Below are 13,896 nucleotides of genomic sequence, written 5' to 3'. Positions count from 1 at the left end.
GAATGCCCATATAGGGTAGTATATAATACTACCCTAACACTAAAACACTTGCCGAACTCGTTCCCACGTCACTTCCGGTGTGCCTGTCAGCCAATCCCGACGCGTATCGTCACAGTCACGTGACTTCATCAGGGTTTATGTCGATCAGCTTGATGAGCACCGATTGACTAATCACTCACGTTTGGTATACATGTCATCTGGTTTGTTGTGCAAATCATTTTGTTATTTGCTTGATTGTAAGGAATCTGTTATTTGAAGAGTTTATTTGCATGTGTGGTTTACACTGCCACCTTGTGCACACCTTTATTATTGCTTTTTTATTTTTAGTATGTTTATTTTTTTTGTGACACATTGGTAAAAAGAGGGAAAAGGGGTAAAAAAAACCCAGGGACTTTTAAGGTGCTGAAATTGATGAAGTAAATAGAGTAGAAAGACATGTATATAAAAAAAATAGAAATTTATTTATTTATACAATTACATAACAATACAAAAATTGGTTAAAAAGTCTCCTAATATCCACATCCAACAACATAATTGGTGGGAAGAATAACACTCAGTAACTACCACTCAACATGTTTTGCTCATTTGGAGCTTCCTCAGGAGTTTAGGTATGATTTGTGGTATGCAGGCTGTCAAATAATGAATGGAAATTGCATTGGTACAACATTGATCTCTAGCGTGTATCAGAGCTATGGAGGAGTCCTTATTGAGTAAAGGTTCCCGTCCGTTTTGGCCACAGAAGGACTAAAAAGTCCTTTAGTAGAATCAACACTTTATTGCAATGCAGAAAACTGGCCTCATTGCAAATAGAAAATAAATGTTTAAGGTCATCATAAAGTGAAGATTCAGAGCCCGCAGCTTTAGAGGGATCAATAGAATCTTGAGAAGATGGAAGTGCATAAACGTGCAGCTGTGGTGATGATGTTGAGCAGGCACAGGGTGGGGGAGAGGGGAGGTTGTCCACCTCCCCTCTGGACAGGACGCCTACGGCCAAAGTAGTCAAAGCATAGCCAAAGTTCAGTAACCAGAATGGATAGTCAGCCAAGCCAGAAGTCAGGGATCAATGTAGTGGAACAGCAAGCAGGATCCGGAGCCAGAAGGGATGTCAGCAAAGCAAGTCTTGAACAGGATCGCAGAAGAGAAGTTTCTGTGATGTTGACTAAGGCGAAGGCAGAGCTCCTCTGGACTGGAAGGCTTAAGTAGGCAGGACTGACGAGCAGGATATCATCAACAGCTGAGTAACTGTGGAGAGATAGGAGATGGCAATTAGCCGACAGCTGAGCGGCCAGCTCAGAGAAGGAAGGGCTGAGCCCAGCCCTGACAAGTTGTCCTGTACATTGTTTTTTCCACTTCCAGTGATAGCAGAGGAGTTTTCCCCTACCACCCTTGTCCTCTGTAGACTGCAAGCCAGTAATGACACAGGAGGAGGTATGACACATTTTACACCTTTCACCACCCACATGAAGGCCCAGAAATACCCACAGTGACACTGGGACCCGCCCACGGCTGGTACATGTGACTCCCATAGCTAACCCTGAAATTTCAGAGGCTCAAAGAATCATGGGAGATGTAGTTTCAGAAATGGAAAAGGAAGGAAATAGGAAGTCAGAGAACTTTGAAATTCAGCCAGGAGGAGGAGTGACCTCACAGACACAGAAATCTGCTGTATACAGCTGAAGAAGGTAAGTTACACACAAACTGACGCTGGGTTTGTATTCATTTACATTCACGATGCATCTATTGTTTCTGGGGAGGAAAAGCTGGAGTTCTGCTTTAAGTATCTTGTTGCCCGTCTTCCTTGCAGTAAAGCTGTAATCATAATTCTGAAATGCTCCTCTATAACACATGAAGTAAAGTTAGGATCAAGGCCACCTTTACAGCAGCACAAATGTGGTAAATATTTTTTTTTTTAGATTGTGTCATAATGGAACGTTTTTTTTTCTCTGCAGCTCAGTGACAAGAACAGAGAGCTGGCTGCTGTGAAGAATGAGCTGCAGAGGTGCCAACACAGGAAGGCGGAGCTGGAAAGGGAATGTATGGCTCAGGAAGAGCGAATCCGCAGGCTGAGCGCAGAGATGAGCGCTGTACATGAGCTTCACAAGCAGAAGGAGAAAGAGGTAAGTGGGCGGGGTAGACGGTGTTTTCTGGAGGGAACCGAGCCTTTCCAAGGTGGCATCAATATTTCCTTACCCCGGAAACCACCTGCTGTGCAAGGTTTCCGCTTTTATGCTGCATTTGATTCTGTGTTTTTGTCTGTTGTCTCTCCTCTGTGCAGTGGGCTCAGTCCGTCTTGCTCTGTCTCCATCCATGTCTTTCTATTGCAATATTTAGTTACCACCTCCTATGTAAAGGGATTCTATAGGATTTTTTTTAAACATGGCAGCACAGTGGCTAAGTGGTTAGCACTTCCGCCTAGCATCTCTAGTGTCATCTGTTAAAATCCCAACCATGGCGCTACCTGCATGGAGTTTGCATGTTCTCCCTGCGCCTGCGTGGGTTTCCTCCCACACTCCGAAGACATTCTGGTATGTAGGTCTATTGGCTTCTGTCTAAATTGGCCCTATTATGTGTATGTATGAATGCGAGGTAGGGATATCTAAAGGTTCTTTTTTTTTTAAACCAACATGTCATACTTGCCTCCTCTGTGCAGTTGGTTTTGCACGGAGTGGCCCCGATCCTCCTCTTCTGGGGTCCCTCAGCGGCGCTCCTGGCTCCTCCTTTTCTCGAGTGCCCCATTGGAGAGACGCTCTCCCTCGGGACACTCGTGCGGGCGTGCTCCCGTGTCCTGCTGTCTGTGTCAATACTCGGCTCGACTCGGCTCCGCCCCCCCGGCTTCCACATCATTGGATTTGATTGACAGTAGCGGGAGCCAATGGCTGTGCTGCTATCAATCTATAGCCCGAGGACCCGAGACAGTGGGAGGAGCTGGAAAGACCGGCTTCAGGTAAGTAAACGGGGGGGCTCTGGGGGGGCTGCTGCATCACAGAAGGTTTTTCACCTTAATGCATAGAATGATTTAGGTGAAAAACCTCGAGGGTACAACCCCTTAAAGATTGTAAGCTCCTTGAGGGCGGGGACTGAATGTATAATACATGTGTGAAGTGCTGTGTAAATTGATTGTGCTATATAAGTACCTGAAATAAAATGTCATACTTCTCTGTCCAATAATTTTGAAGAGGAGGAGCCTGGAGCGCTGGCGGGGGGACCCCAGAAGAAGAAGATCGGGGGCTGCTCTGTGCAAAACGATTACACAGAGCAGGGAAGTATAGGCATGTTTGTTATTTCAATACAACAAAAAAAAGGTTTACAACCCCTTTAATGTGTAAAAAGGAAATGCACTGTAGTTTTTTTTTTTTATAATTTGTTCATTTACACACTTGGATGTGAGAATTATTTACTGATTTACTGTCGCTGTGTAATAGGTAGAGGCAAGCGAGAGCCGCGCTCGAGAGATGAATAATCAGCTGAAGCACTGGCAGAGGTTGCACCAGGAGCATGCGCACAAACTCAAACAAAGAGAAGATGACGTCAGGCAACTCCAGGAACAGCTTGCAGTATTGATGGAGAAGCTGAAAACAGAAGGCAAAGAGGTAACAATCAAGAACTGCTCATCCCTTAAAGGGTAACTCCACTTTTGTTGAGAAACAAACCCCTCCCCCCTCTGGCTGATCTCTGTACATTGCAGGGATTGTAACAAGCTTTGTTGCAGATTCCGATCTTTTCATTATTCTTGAGAAATAGCTGTGTTGTTTCTCTGTGTCTATGTGGTCATTGAATCTGCATGGGAGTGGTTTTTGAAATGATCAATCAGCTGCTGCACACATAGGGCTCTAATAAGGAGAGCTGCTGGGCCTGCATCCCTTTAGACGTGATTTCCCTTTGGGAGTATCTCGCCAAAAATTTACATTTTTGTTGCAGGGGATGCCAAAATCTAATTTTTATCTTCGTGCACACAAGCAGGAAATGACATTTCTGGGGGGCGCTCTGTATACCATCTTGTGTACAGAGCGCCTCCAGGTGGCCATATTGCATTTTTACAGAAAATTACAGCGACTGCATTTTTTTTAAAAACATGACCTACAGAGTTGCTCTAGGTCAGGGATATGCAATTAGCGGACCTCCAGCTGTTGCAGAACTACAAGTCCCATGAGGCGTAGCAAGACTACTAGCCACAAGCATGACACCCAGAGGCAGAGGCATGATGGGACTTGTAGTTTTGCAACAGCTGGAGGTCCGCTAATTGCATACCCCTGCTCTAGGACATGATAAATGCACCATAACCTCTTTTATAGACCTGATTTCTTCTTTCTACAGAGGGATGATCTGCAGAACACCATGAACCAGCTAAAGGTGAAGTACAACGCGGCCACCAGTGAGGTATGTGCGCACGTCGTGTTCATTCTGACCTTCTTAAAAATAAATACAGTGATAGGTGCCCTTTGAATGTGTGTGTTGGATGATTCCGAGTTCTGTTTTCTGCACTTGTTTTTAGCTGGAGACTCTGCGGAGCTCCCTGGAAGCGTCACGAGAAGACTGCCGGCGGCTGCACCGCGAAAGTGAACTGGTCGTCTCTAATGTCAATGATTGGGTCGGTGAACAAAAGTACGTTTTCTTTTAAATGGATGAATTAGCTGGAATTTATAGTTCTTCCAAAGGAAAAGTCACCTAGAGCCGCTGTTATCAGCACCCACGCTCTTCATATTCTCATATTTACGATCGCTGTCTTCCTCTGTGACAGGGAAACCAACAAATCTCTGGGGGAGAAGATCCGGGATCAGAGTAAGCTGATCCAGCAACTCTCTACAGAAAAAGAGTGAGTATCCGACCCCATCTGTCCTATATGAGAATTTCCTTTGTTGTCTGGAACAAAGTTTACTTTTCTGTAGGGAATATATAGAGGGTGGTTATTATGGGTACTTTTGCTCCATTTCCTCCTATCAGATAAACTTAGTTTTAAACTGCTTAAGAACCGCCCCATGTACATGTACTTCGGCAGGGCAGCCCTTTAGCGTGAAATCACATACCTGTACAGGGTATCCTCCATCGGCTCTGGGGCACGCGCATGCACGCCGCCAGAGCCACGCTCCCTCTGTGATTGGACACAGCAGAAGCCGATCAGCAGGTCGGACAGCCGCCAGCCACCCGCGATCATTCTCTGGAGAGACAGTACTATGTAAACAAGGCAGACCGTGGTTCTGTCAGCGACCAGATAAAGAGATCTGTGATTCCTGCTAATCAGGAACACAGATGTGTCTCTTCCTCAAATTCTTGATGAAAATCTGCTGCCGTCTGCCAGAAAGTTGTCAATGGGAAGAAAGTTTACATTCTAAACATGACAATGACTCAAAGCACACAGCAACAATGAGCACACAGTGGTTGGAGGAGAAGGCGGGGAATGTCCTTGCAGGGCCTAGTCAGAGCCCAGACTTAAACCCCATTGAAAATCTGTGGAATGACTAGAAGACTCACAATTATGTGTTGGTCTATCACGTAAAATTCTAATAAAATACATTTACATTTTTGGTTGTACTATGACAAAATGTGGAAAATGTCAAGGGGTATGAATACTTTTTCAAGGCACTGTACCTTCTATCCCTTGCTTAATCCTGGTAAGGAAGCTCCCATGTACCTTACCCTCCATTTGCCTATGCTGATGTTGAATCAAATCCTGTTTTTTTCTAGGTGTTGAGGAACCTACCACTCCTTGGAGGTTCTTCTGACCTAGTCATCCTCAGGGTTGTTCACTGGTAGTTCTTGCCTTGGCTGTTTGTCCTTCATGACAGTTCTTACAGGAACACACCCCTTTTTCTCTTGAACCTTATGGGATCAGATGAGTTGAGGCTTGGGGCCTTCTCTAACCTGGGTGGCTCTTGTCTTCCCTCTTATCAATCTCTATTGTTCAGTTCTTCGAGACAAGCTCCTTCGCCTTGTTAACCCTGCTTTTGTTGGGACCAGTTTGTGGTCTATGGTTTATCGTCCCACGAGGAGAACTTCCTTTGCAGGCCCATCCCCAGTTCTCCTGTTCATGTTGGGGTATGTTAGCTGCTTGCCAGTGTCCAATCTTCCTGGAGGTGGCAGTATAACCCAAAGACAAAAGACTTCCTGTGTTCCTCAATGGATTTAAAGGAAAGGATTTTTATGCTCCCTGGAAAATTCTATTTCCTACAAACATTAAATGTACTGTATAACTAATATGTGTAGTAACACACAGTCGATTGCCTGAGCCTTACTCTTTAATGTCTGTTTACTGCCCAGTCACATGCAGGAGGTGTGTGAACAGCTGCAGAGAGAGAACAGACATCTGAGGAGCCTAGAAGATGAGAGGCGCATAGAGCATGAGCGCTACAAGGTGAGATGTGGGTAAGGGAGAGACATGAGCGCTACAAGGTGAAATGTGGGTAAGGGAAAGTGACATGGGCGCCTCAAGGTGAGATGTGGGACAGGGTAAGGGACAGTGACATGGGCGCCTCAAGACAGGGTAGGGGAGACATAAATGGGCGCTATGAGGTGAGATGTGGGACAGGGTAAAGGAGAGACATGGGCACTACGAAGCGAGATGTGGGGCAGGGTAGGGGAGAGACATGAGCGCTACGAGGCGAGATGTGGGACAGGGTAATGGAGAGACATGGGCGCGCCGAGGTGAGATGTGGGACAGGGTAAAGGAGAGACATTGGCGCTACGAGGCGAGATGTGGGACAGGGTAGGGGAAAAAGACATTGGGGCTACGAGGCGAGATGTGGGACAGGATAGGGGAGAAAGGGACAGGGTAATGGAGAGACATGGGCGCACCGAGGTGAGATGTGGGACAGGGTAGGGGAGAGACATGGGTGCGCCGAGGTGAGATGTGGGACAGGGTAGGGGAGAGACATGGGTGCGCCGCGGTGAGATGTGGGACAGGGTAGGGGAGAGACATGGGCGCGCCGAGGTGAGATGTAAGACAGGGTAGGGGAGAGACATGGGCGCGCCGCGGTGAGATGTGGGACAGGATAAGGGAGAGACATGGGCGCGCCGCGGTGAGATGTGGGACAGGGTAATGGAGAGACATGGGCGCGCCGCGGTGAGATGTGGGACAGGGTAATGGAGAGACATGGGCGCGCCGCGGTGAGATGTGGGACAGGATAAGGGAGAGACAGATTAAATGACCTTTCGCCCAGATACTGACCCGCTTCATCTTATTTCAGCTATCACTGCGGCAGTCAGACTTGGAACTCCATCATCCCTCGGAGGACCCGGGGTGAGTACAAGATCCATACCAGCCCTTTCTATGTCTCTGGGTGCAAATCACTGACTAATCTCTCCGCAGGTCTCTGCGCTCTGCCAGAAGAGTATTCACCAGCGCTGGCAACCTCAGGACAAAGCCACGTGGAGGCTCATGATGCCAAGGCCTATCTACTTCCTAGATGCCAGTCACCACAGAGAGCACAATGACACTAAATGTATAGAAGCTGCTTTTACTTGATCACTTTACAGACCACACAGGTGCTAAGACCCCGGGGACCCCAAACAAATCTCAGAACAAAGAGAATCTCTATAAACCTGAGGACTCTTAAATGTGATAATCTTGTACAAGCTGTCAGACAGGGATTGGTTGTGTTGGTGGTGTCCACAGCTGCACAATATATTAGCGGGCGGCACAGTGGTGTAGTGGTAGCACTCTCGCCTAGCAGTAAGAAGGGTCGCTGGTTCGAATCCCAACCACGACACTACCTGCCTGGAGTTTGCATGTTCTCCCTGTGCCTGCGTGGGTTTCCTCCGGGTACTCCGGTTTCCTCCCACACTCCAAAGACATGCTGGTAGGTTAATTGGATCCTGTCTAAATTGTCCCTAGTATGTATGAATGTGAGTTAGGGACCTTAGATTGTAAGCTCCTTGAGGGTAGGGACTGATGTGAATGTAAAATGTATATGTAAAGCGCTGCGTAAATTGACGACGCTATATAAGTACCTGAAATAGAATATGAAATGCTGACACCTCATTGATCTCTATGAGCAGTAAATACCCTTCCCTTTCTATTGCTACTTTGTACAATGCATGGAAGTCACATATAGTAAAGAGAACCTGTCACTAGAAAACGAGCCTGTACCGAACACCGTGCCTATTGTATGGTGTACAGAGGAGCCCACTCACTCAGAAAACACCTTCTACTCTCATCTATTAGTTCAGTGTAAATTAGGGTAATACTACCCAGGTATTAAGGTTAGTTAGTTACTGACCGGTTCTGGTGAGGAAGTAGAACTCCGGTCACCCAGGAGGCAGCCATTTTATTAGCAGAACCAATATCTGGCCCATTGTAACTAGTTCCTTTTTATGGCTCATTCCTCAAAGAAGAACTGGTGTTCCTAATTTATCAGTACTAACCTGAGGTCCTACACTGGACCATGTCAAAGTGGTGTTCCTACGTAAAGTGAACCTGTCCTCCTGTCCTGATTTAAAGAGTTCCTAAAGTAACAGTGGTGCGAAGCACGGGCACATGTGGCACCTGCAAAGTATCCATGTTCTTCTGCAATTCAGTCCATGTGTCTCTATAGAGCCCATTGGATTTTAGACCTGGGCTCCATACAGGGCTTTAAAGATCGGTTCACCTTCGGGAACATGTTACAAGTTCCAGACATTTTTAGGGCAATTTCCCCTGTTGTTTTATTGTGTTCTGACAGGGGGATGCCCCCCCAGAACACTCCAGTCAGCGCTCTTAGTCATTGGCTGAGAGCGCTGATCGGGGGGCGCTGGGGCAACCTGTTTCAGTCATGCCGCATCGGCTGCAGTACACGTGGGCCAAATGTCGGCCAGTTCTATTGAACTGGCCAATGCCTCCCGACATTCAGCCTGTGTGTGCAGGGCTTAAAGTGATTGTAAAGGCTCGCTTTCTTTTTTTTTTTTAAATAACAAACATGTTATACTTCCCTCCTCTGTGCAGTTGGTTTTGCAAAGAGCAGCCCTGATCCTCCTCTTCTCGGGTCCCTTTTTGCTGCTCCTTTGAGTGTTCCTCAGCCAGCAGCTTACTAGAGGTTGTCACCCAAGCCGAGTCAAAGCTCCGTGTATCCATTCAGACACGGAGCCCCAACCTGGCCCGCCCCCTCCCTCCGCTGATTGGCTGACTAACTTTGACAGCCACGGGAGCCAATAGCGCCGCTGCTTTGTCTCAGCCAATCAGGAAGCCTACTGGATGGCTGAGGGGATTGTGGACATTGCTGGAGCGAGAAGGAGCTCGGGTAGGTAATTGGGGGGGGGGGGGAGCTACACACAGAAGGTTTTTTATCTTAATGCATAAAATACACCTTCTGCCTTTACAACTTCTTTAAGACTCACATTGGATACAGTAAAGTGTAAAATAATAGTAATGAGGCACATTCGGAACAGACAATATTGTAGTCCATAAGCAGTACTACTAAAACTTGAACTTAGAGTCCATATAATAAATTAATGGTGGCAGCTACCCTCAGAGAAAGCCAGCACTCTGGAATGAAGCAAAGGAGGGAAAGACAGGGAGCGCCACCTGAGTGTAGTATTAGTGTAAACAATTTAATTGTCAAGATACAAAACACTCACAGGATATAGGTTTAAAAAAAAAATACTCCTCTGTAGTTGGGCGTCACTCAGGTCTCTCCTAACATCCTCGCACTGTATCCACTGGCGAGTAGAAGGAGCTGATGGGCCGAGCGCATAGCCAATCCTGTGCAGTGTTCCGGGCCGTCTCCCCAGATCTGGTGATGTCATTACCGTGCGTTCCACGCTGGATTCATTGGACTTCCTGGTGGCCACAGGATGGACTACAGACCTTCCTTCACCTCTACAGCCCGTGGATACAGTGCAAGGACGTTAGGAGAGACCCGAGTGACACCCGACTTCAGATGTTTTTAAACCTCCTGTGAGTGTTTTGTATCTTGACAATTCAATTGTTTACACTAATACTACACTCAGGTGGCGCTTCCTGTCTTTCCCTGCTTTAAGACTTATGCCCCGTACAAACGATCCGATTTTCCGACAGGAAATGTTGGATGTGAGCGTGTTGGCGGTAAGTCCGACCGTGTGTACGCTCCATCGGACATTTGTTGTCGGACTTTCCGCCAACAAATGTTGGCTAGCAGGTTCTCAAATTTTCCGCCCACAAATGTTTGTTGTCGGACTTTCCGATCGTGTGTACACAAGTCCGTCGTACAAAAGTCCACGTATGCTCGGAATCAAGTACGAGTCGGAATGGAGAAATCACGTGCGTCTTGTACGTCACTACGTTCGTAATTGTTGGCCAACATTTGTGTGACTGCGTGTATGCAAGATAAGTTGGAGCCAACAACCTTCGAACAAAATTCCACGGTTTTGTTGTCGGAAAGTCCGATCACGTGTACGGGGCATTACAGTGGACAAGAGAGGAGCTCTGGTAAGTATACTATAGGACAGTGATGGGGAACCTTGGCACCCCAGATGTTTTGGAACTACATTTCCCGTGATGCTCAACTACATTGCAGAGCGCATGAGCATCATGGGAAATGTAGTTCCAAAACATCTGGGGTGCCAAGGTTCACCATCAGTTCTATAGGAGAAGGTGGGGCTTAGCACCAGGGAAGGTCTCTATGTGGGGTAAAGGTTGAGGGACTGGGCAAGGATCCAAAGAGCTCAACAAGGCTGCAAGGATCAGTTAAAAGACTGGCACAAGTATGGTGCCAGGTCAAGTCCTCTTTCATAGAACGTTTCCAATGTCTGGGGGGGGGGGGGGGGGGGGGTGTGTAACAGCCCAGCCAACATTCTCCCATGCTGCTGTTGGTGACCCCACAATTCTGTACCCCCCACTAATCAGGAGTTACCAGTAACTGTAGCTGCTTAACTTTCTTAGAAATGCAGAACCTGGTAATGTATTTATTCGGATCTCACAAAATCCATCAGCTTTCCGAAAACAGAAATATTGCACAACCATTGCAGACTTACCTTCTGAAGTTGCTGAGAAGTCGTCCTAAGCCCGGCTTTACTACCTAATAATGAAGTCATCTGGAACTAGTTTACAGCCAGTACAGTCTGAACTTCTCTTCAATAAGCTTGTTCCAGGGCTGAGACTTCGAAATACAAGTGAATGACAGCCGGGATTTTATCACCACGGGAATCTCAGAAAACAGAACATTAATTAGTCTGACTACAATCTGATATATACACCGATGAGTTTTGGGTGAAGTCGGACCCAGCCCCCACCATAAACACAATAAGCAGTATAATCGTATAATGCTGTGAATTTACCTGTCCAATGCTGCGGGCACAATCAATCATTGCACTGTGTTTTTTTTATATATTTATAAATCAGTTGTAAATCATTTTAATATATTTATATTATTTTGTAATAAATTAATATTGGAAACTCCTCAGATTGCTATTGGTTCTGTTCATTCTGCCATCAGTCTCTGAGAACTAACAAGCTACAGGAATCATCTCTTTATTTAATAGCATATGTTACCCCAAAAGTGAAGACACCTTATATGTTGGCTTACCTTTTATTTTTATAGTACTTTATAAATACAGCCTGTAAAGTTTCTTATTTGGTTCTCCTATTAAACTGACCATGCCAAGCATGAAAGCGGATCCATGCTGTCTTGGTCCGTTTGGATCTCTTAGATTGCTGCTAGGAGACGCAGGACCCACGAGTAGCATAAGGGCTCGTTCATATTAGTACAGTAATTGGTGTTCTTCTGGTTCAGAAAAAAAGCCAGTCACATAGAGAACAATTGTTTGCTGTGTGTCCCATTCACACTGCAGTGCGGCCCACAGGTGCAGGGAGCTGCGGTAAAATGTAGACATGCTGCATTTTATCGCACCGCACTGGCTGGTACTGCATAGCTGTGCAGGAATGAAGCATCACTTTGTGCAATTTAAATAAAGTTGTCAAAAGAAAAAAAAAAAAAAGGAACTGTGTGATGCAGTAAAAAAACATGCATCACCCCACCCCATCACCGCAGCAAAAATGGGCGGCTGCCCGCACACCAATTCACCCTGGAGAGGTCAGCGGCAAGCCTGCCCCGGCCCGGGTCCTGACATTCAACAGGGAATCCCCAAACAACACTGGCATGTCCTCAAAGCGATAATAACCCCAAGAGCAAAGATTATATTGCAGCTTACCAATTCTTAGATATGATGGCTGCATTATTATTATTTTTTTTTTTAGGCTTTCCTTTATTGTCATCAGGTGATCCAACCAGTAGGTCAGTTTTTAAAAAAGAACACACTGTCCTGCATATGTAGCAGGTACAGGGATGAGACCAACCATTTAATATTGACAAAGGTGCTTACAATGATCAGCTTTTATTACCATGGGCCTCTTGGCTGCTTCTCTGATTAATGCTATCCTTGCCCGGCCTGTCAGTTTTTTCTCCTTTTTCCCCCAAAAAAGAAAAAAAAAAAACAACACACTGTCTGTTGTAATTGATTATAATGTATTAGATGACCTAGCAGATTTAAATACACTAACAAATTGAAGCTGAATGCCAGTTAGCACTCTTTCCCCTCCCCCTCTCCCCCAAGACTGACAATGCTGCTGTCCAAAAGAGCCCCCTGTGCTCCTTCATCCAGAGTGGGGGGGCGCTCTAATACAGGAGATGTGTTACTGGCCAGATCACCGGTAAAAATGGAGGGAAAAAGCCTAAAAAAAAAAACAAATGCAGCCACCACATCTAATGATAAGTAAGCTGCAATATATTACATTTTTTGGGTGTAATATTGCTTTGAATGTAGAGCTCTGTGACAGTTGGAATAGAGAGAGGGCGGTCACAGTGAGAACCCCGGGTTTGGAAAAACCTGCGCTTGCCGGACTAAAGACTTCCAGGACTTTAAGAATCTCCGACATGAATCTACCAATAGCAGTTAATAGAAAATCTTCCAAATTAAGCAATAAATTCTAACAAGAGACATCCCCTCCCCTGAGGACACCAAGAGGGGATGATTTATAAAAACTGGAGAATGCAAAATATGGAGCAGCTCTGCCTGGTAACCAATCAGCTTCTAACTTCAGTTAATAACTTCCAGACCACCCATAGCAGATTGACTGCTACCGGGCACTTCTCCTGTGCAGAGATAGAATACATATATATATATACACACACACACTAAAAAAAAATTATATATATATTTACACACACACATACATACACACTGTAGTTGGGGAGAGCCGCACTCAGTTTGTATTTAGTGCAAAGCAATCTGGTCTTCCCACCGACCGTACATACACTCATGGCCAAAATTGTTGGCACCCCAGATATTTTTTTCCAGAAAATCAAGTATTTCTCAAAGAAAAGTATTGCAGTAACACACGTTTTGCTATACACATGTTTATTCCCTTTGTGTGTATTGGAAAAAAAAAAGAAAAAAAGGGAGGAAAAAAGTAAATTGGACATAATGTCACACAAAATTCCAAAACTTGGGCTGGTCAAAATTCTTGGCACCCTTTCAAAATTGTGGATAAAGAAGATGGTTTCAAGCATGTGATGCTCCTTTAAACTCACCCGGGGCAAGTAACAGGTGTGGGCAATATAAAAATCACACCTGAAAGCAGATAAAAAAGGAGAGAAGTTCAGTTAGTCTTTGCATTGTGTATCTCTGTGTGCGCCACACTAAGCATGGACAACAGAAAGAGGAGAAGAGAACTGTCTGAGGACTTGAGAACCAAAATTGTGGAAAAATATCAACAATCTCAAGGTTACAAGTCCATCTCCAGAGATCTAGATTTGCCTTTGTCCACAGTGCGCAACATTATCAAGAAGTTTGCAACCCATGGCACTGTAGCTAATCTCTCTGGGGGCGTGGACAGAAGAGAAAAATTGATGAAAGGTTGCAACGCAGGATAATCCGGATGGCGGATAAGCAGCCCCAAATAAGTTCCAAAGAAACTCAAGCTGTCCTACAGGCTCAGGGAGCATCAGTGTC

General features: G+C 45.7%; 1 protein-coding gene across 2 annotated transcripts in view; it reads left to right on the top strand.

The window, feature by feature from the left end:
* Nucleotides 1–9,495, top strand: part of PMFBP1 (polyamine modulated factor 1 binding protein 1) — a 75,865-nt gene extending 66,370 nt beyond the window's left edge. For both annotated transcript variants that reach the window (XM_073605865.1, XM_073605864.1), the window contains exons 33-40: nucleotides 1,950–2,117; nucleotides 3,423–3,590; nucleotides 4,315–4,377; nucleotides 4,493–4,602; nucleotides 4,739–4,813; nucleotides 6,256–6,349; nucleotides 7,182–7,234; nucleotides 7,304–9,495. In XM_073605865.1, the coding sequence (XP_073461966.1) occupies nucleotides 1,950–2,117; nucleotides 3,423–3,590; nucleotides 4,315–4,377; nucleotides 4,493–4,602; nucleotides 4,739–4,813; nucleotides 6,256–6,349; nucleotides 7,182–7,234; nucleotides 7,304–7,376 (804 nt within the window). In that variant the 3' untranslated portion in view covers nucleotides 7,377–9,495. The remainder of the gene's footprint in view (nucleotides 1–1,949; nucleotides 2,118–3,422; nucleotides 3,591–4,314; nucleotides 4,378–4,492; nucleotides 4,603–4,738; nucleotides 4,814–6,255; nucleotides 6,350–7,181; nucleotides 7,235–7,303) is intronic.
* Nucleotides 9,496–13,896: the final 4,401 nt, after the last annotated feature.

This window comes from Aquarana catesbeiana, linkage group LG11 (assembly GCF_042186555.1).
Source record: "Aquarana catesbeiana isolate 2022-GZ linkage group LG11, ASM4218655v1, whole genome shotgun sequence".
Classification (NCBI taxonomy): Eukaryota; Metazoa; Chordata; class Amphibia; order Anura; family Ranidae; genus Aquarana; species Aquarana catesbeiana.
The sequence above is the reverse complement of the archived record's forward strand: the minus strand, read 5'-3'. Positions and strand labels throughout refer to the sequence as shown.